This window comes from Haliaeetus leucocephalus, unplaced genomic scaffold (assembly GCF_000737465.1).
Source record: "Haliaeetus leucocephalus isolate CR32 unplaced genomic scaffold, Haliaeetus_leucocephalus-4.0 Scaffold450, whole genome shotgun sequence".
Taxonomy (NCBI): Eukaryota; Metazoa; Chordata; class Aves; order Accipitriformes; family Accipitridae; genus Haliaeetus; species Haliaeetus leucocephalus.
Window position 1 is genome coordinate 13,679,738 of NW_010972886.1, and position 5,177 is coordinate 13,684,914.

General features: G+C 55.8%; 1 protein-coding gene across 1 annotated transcript in view; it reads right to left on the minus strand.

Annotated features, from left to right (window-relative positions):
- The window catches only part of LAMP5 (lysosomal-associated membrane protein family, member 5), a 9,306-nt gene extending 8,776 nt beyond the window's left edge, over window positions 1-530 (minus strand). Inside the window, exons 1-2 of the mRNA XM_010574812.1 lie at window positions 491-530; window positions 36-208 (exon numbers count right to left, since the gene is read on the minus strand). Coding sequence (XP_010573114.1) covers window positions 36-208; window positions 491-530 — 213 coding nt within the window. The remainder of the gene's footprint in view (window positions 1-35; window positions 209-490) is intronic.
- Between the last annotated feature and the right edge of the window lie 4,647 nt (window positions 531-5,177).

Consider the following 5,177-nt stretch of genomic DNA (forward strand, 5'->3'; position numbering starts at 1 on the left):
CCCCGTTCCCGGCCCCGGCCCCGGCCCCTACTCACATCCACGTAGTTGCTGGCCCACACGTCGTAGGGGACGATGAACTTGGCGGCGAATTCCGCCATGAGACACGTCGTCCGGTTTTCCCGCACCACGAAAATGTCCTTTTCGGGGTTAGGGGAGAGCCCGGAGAGATTTTCAACTTCTTGCTCGGCAGCTAGGCGCGCCGCGGCATCTGCGGGCAGAGAGGCGCTGAGCGGCGGCAGCCCCGGGGGCCTTTTGCCCCAAGCCTCTGCCGGCTCACCTTAACATCCCCCCCGCTCCCCCCGAGCCCGCTGGAGTAAGCTCCCCTGTCGCGACCGGGCGTCTCTGTCGCGATAGAGAAGGCACTGGAGATGGGGCAGCCGGTGACGGTGGAGCAGGACCGGTGCTCTAGCAGCGCCGGGGCTGTCTCAGCGCCAGCGCCCACCTCATCGCGACAGGGCTCCGTGTCGCGACTCGCCGCGGCTGTACTCACGCAAGAGGAAGAGCAGCCCCGGGAGGCGCCCCCCGGCCATCCTCCCAGCTCGGCCCCTGCGTGTCCGCGGCTGCTGCTCCTCCGAAAGCGTCTGCTCTGGAAGAAAAAAAAAAATAGGAAAAAAAAATGTTTAAAAAAAAGGAGGAAAAAAAACCCGCTGAAACACCTCCTTTCTCAGGAGCTGCACAGGCTGCAAAAGCACTCTGCTGCGGCGTGGCGGGGAGGAGGGACGGGGAAGAGTGTGTGGGTGTGTGGGGAGGAGGAGGAGGGGAGATGCCGGCGGAGCTGATGGAGGCGCCCACGCTGAGGGACGGGGCGTACGCGGAGGCAGGGCGGGGAGGAGGGATTCCCCCCCTCCTCCGGCGTTGGGGGGTCCCGCCGACCCCCGCGGAGGGGCTCGCGGGGATCCCCGCGGGGAGCGGGGACCTCGGGGGAGGGAGCCGGGGGGGACCCGGGCCAGCCGGGCCGCCCCGACGTGCGGCCGGAGCGAGGCCGAAACGCACCGAGCGCGCCCCGCTCCCCTGGGCAGGGTAGGGCAGGGGGTGGGAGCGGGGCCGCGCCCCGGGGCGAGCCCTACACCGGCCCGGGGCACAGGGCCTTCGCCGAGGCACCTTCCCCGAGGGTCCTGCCACCCTCCCTGCCCTTTCGGTGCCGCGCCAGGCGGCTGCTCCCGGGGGACGACGGCTGTCGCCGGGCAGCGCCAGCGCCGCCGGAGAGGCAAAGGACCCGCTAAACCGGGACAGCGGAGGGGATGGAGGAGGGGTTATCTAGTCCAGCGCCGGCTGCTCACGGAGCGTCAGTAATTTCGGTGAAGGCGAACAGCTGCTTCGTGTGTTAATTTAGAAAGAAACGTGCAGCTATTTTTGTGTGGCAAGGTCAGAAGCAGACTCGGCACCCTTTTGTAAACGGCCATCAACACACCTGAGCTCTTCAGATGTCGTGACATACCACAAAACACACCGTAACGGAAGACATACCATCACACAGAGCGAGGGGAGCGGTCCCCTCAGCACCGAGAAGATGCATCAAAACAATCCAGGCCGTGCCTACGTGGAGCGTTGGGGGGGGGTGGGGGGGGGGGGCACACCTGGGGGCGCGTCTCAGAGCTGTGCCACGGGCGAGCTGTGCCGGGGCGCTGACAAGAGCTCGTCCCTGCCAGGCTCCGCGGCCCGGCGCTGGGGAGAGAAGAGGCTGCAAGGCGGGGTGAAGACAAGCACTGCGCACCCCATCCCTGCCGGCTTCTGGGGAGCAGAGGGCGGGGGGGCTGCCTGCACCCTGCCCTGCCCGCCCCGGGGCGCGCAGCGCTGCCGGAGTCCCGAGCCGGGCAATCCCCTTTATTCCCTGCAAAACCGGCGCCTGCGTTTCCTCCCTCTCGACCCGGAGGCGGGGGTGAAACGGGCCCCCGGCTTGTCGGGAGAGGGGTCTCCGGGAGGAGCAGGCGCGTTCCCAGCCCAGAGCGCCCGGGGGGGCTGCCGGTTTCCCCCGGGGGCTCTGAGGCTGCGGCCGGGAGGCAGGAGGCGCTGCCAGCGGCGGACGAGACCGAAGTGCTCGCACCGCGGCCCGCCGCGGAGCCCGGCCCGGCCGCCTGCTCCCGGGGCAGCGCCGGCCCCACCGCCACCCCCCGCGGCTCCGGGGTTTCGCCTCCCCCGTTCGCCGACGTTAAAACATTTTTCGCTGCCTCGCATCGGGAGTTTTTACGGCCCTTCAATGCGCTGCCGCCCTCGACCCGTACGAAGAGCACATCCAAACATTTACCATTTACAGAGACGCCAAGTCCCAGGAGCAGCGGGGAAAAGGAGCCTATCGCCAAGGTTATTTTTTTTGTAAAAAGCCAAAGGGACAGAAGCTGTTTGGCGCGTGTGGTGTTACACGGATTCACTAGCAATTCACGTTTCTAGTTCAGGAAAAGGAGTCTGGAGGAATCGGTCCAGGGTTTTGCGAAGCAAGGTATTGCAAGGTGAGTTTTGATTGTGCGCAGCTGCCGCTGGGAGGCTGCCCTTTCTCTGCCAGGGCACACCTGCGGAGAAGGGTTTTCTTGCTGGGAAGTAGCTTGTTAAAAATAAAAGTAGATACTGAAGAAACGTACCGATTTTTGTTAACTATTCTGTTGCAATTCCTTTCTGCTTGCTTTACAAATTAAATATTACATTCTGGCCATCTCCTCTCTCTCCTGTTTGACGATAAGGAGTCATTCCTGCTCCCCAAAATAGAGCCAGACCCGTGTCAGTTGTGATACAGGATTGACCTGCAGGTAATATTTCCAGGGAACTATATAAAGGAAAAAAAAAAATTTTCTATATGAGGCTCTTTGACTGCAACAGACTATTTCTGTGATGATTTTAATGCCTGGCTTCCTCAGGTCTTTCACCAATGACCTCAGTATTTAACCAGCCTCTACTTCCTCCTCTAGCTCCCTATTTAATTTCCAATTTTTTTTGAGGTTTCTAGGTAGCTTCTAAGCCTCTAAATAAATATATGATCCTGAGCAGCTGCCCCTGTGTCCAGCCCATGTAGGAGGGTACCACAGGGAGCAGCTGGGAGAGAGCAGCTGTGTTAGAGACAACGGCAAGCCTGACCCACAGCCCCCTGAGCCCCACGGCACAGAACCGTGTTCTCCCAGCACCTGCCAGCTGCACAGCACAACAAAAAAACCCCTTCAGCTTCAGTGACAATCCTCACTCCAAGCCTGCAGAGCTGGGTTTATCCTGCTCTCCATAGCAAAAAAGGGAAAGGCCTAAGATTTCCTAACACTAAGAAAGCCCCAAAACATTGACAGAGCAGGAAGGTCTTACCTGAGGGAGCCAGTGCAGCATTAGCTGATCTGAAATACTGTGACCAGGGCCCGTTTATGGTCACAGATTGGACCACCTGGAGCCAGCCCTGCAACCTGCCCTTACCCCAGCTGTGGGGACTGCCTGTGTATCTCTGAAGGCTGAAGCCCCCTTGCTACCACCCCAGCTACCAGACAGCAATAACTCTCACGAGCCTCCTCACACACAGCACGGTAACAGCGGTGCTGCAGTGCTGGGACCACTGCCGGCGCATCCCTGGCAGCAGGGTTTTCTGGCCGAGCGGCTCTGGGATGTGTCTGCCACCGGCAGCTGGCTTCACAGGCAGCCCGTGGGCAATGGCATGTGGACTCTGCAAGGAAATCAGCCCCCAAGGGGTATTTTGGGTCTCTGGCAACCCAGTTGGACTGCACTTGAGTGGGGTGGGGGTTAAACAGCCCCCCGCTTGGAAACAGTCAAGTTAATGAGCAACTCCCAAATTAATGGAACTGAAAGAATAGCAGGCTGCCTCTGAGGCCAGGGTGTCATGACCCTTCCCATCACAGCTGCACTGAATTTATCCAAAGAGATTCAGAGACAGAGAATCTGCCACTTCCCTCGATGAAATTTCACTGAAGTGGAATCCATCACCCCGGCAGGGAATGACATTTTAAACTGCTTTAACTCACTATCAATGTTCAAATTGATTAGCCTATTTCATCTCAATGGAAATTCTCACCTCGTTACATTAGCGGCCAAACTTCAAATAGTTTTTGAATCAAATACTACTTAAACAGCATTTCAAAATACTTAGCTGACAAAATTCATCACTTAATTTCAAATTACTGTCTGCGTTTTATGCTAAATTGTCAATGGATGAAATACGTAACAGTTCTTGGGAGCTGAGCCTGGAAGCTGAGGCTACCCAGTGCCGTGGTTTCACAGAAGCACATATCCTCTGACTTGATAAATGTCTTGTTCCTGGCTGAGCAGCGAGTACAGACTCAAAAGGAGGCTAAGGAGAGTATTTTTTAGCCTTCCCAAACCATCGTATTCCCCAATGCGTACAATACTCACCAGGGAATTAAGACAGGCAGGTTTGATTTTCCTCAGAGAGGGACATGAGCTGAACTCAAGTCCTCCATTTCCAGTTATTTATTTTAACAGGTATGGCAGTGGTTTCCAGCCAGGCTGTAAGTGAGCCTGAACTAGTAACATTTAATGCTTCGCCATCCGGTTCCCTCTGTATCTGGTCTGTCATTTGCTTCTCCTTACTGACTAGAAACCACTGCAGTAGGCAATAGTATACAATTCCAGCTCACAGCACTGTCTTCACCAGCCGTGTTTTAGAAGACATTTTTAATTAAAAAAAAAAATCAATAAAAATCACTGCCTTGTTTGAGATGCTTGATCCTGTCCAGCATGCTCTGGAAACAGTGCTGCTCCCAACTCCCTCCAGCACTTGAGCGAAGCTTAGGGAGCAGGGAGAGCTCCCTGTACACAACTTGTCTTTAAAACACTATGGATCATAAGGAGCAGGAGGTGCCTCCATAGGTTAAGTGACATCAGAATGGGAACTCTGCATAGGCTTCACAAGTTTGTTTAAATTCTACCTTAAACACCTAAAGACTTCACTGACCTCTGTCTCAGTTGCATTCTCAAAGTAGTGCTGCTATACTGTACTCTGGTTGCTGCATCTCAAGGGAGTGCTGCTACACTGTACTCAGGTAGTTCTGTAGTGCTGTGGGGACCGATGCACAATTCTTCTATCGCTTAAAAGAAATAAGACTCCTTTGACTAAATAAGCTGTGATAGAAATATATTTACACTATGCACATTTTTACAGGAAATACAACTTACTAAAAAATGGTAAGTAATAATACCACCACCCTACAATTTACTACAGTCAAAACTAAAGG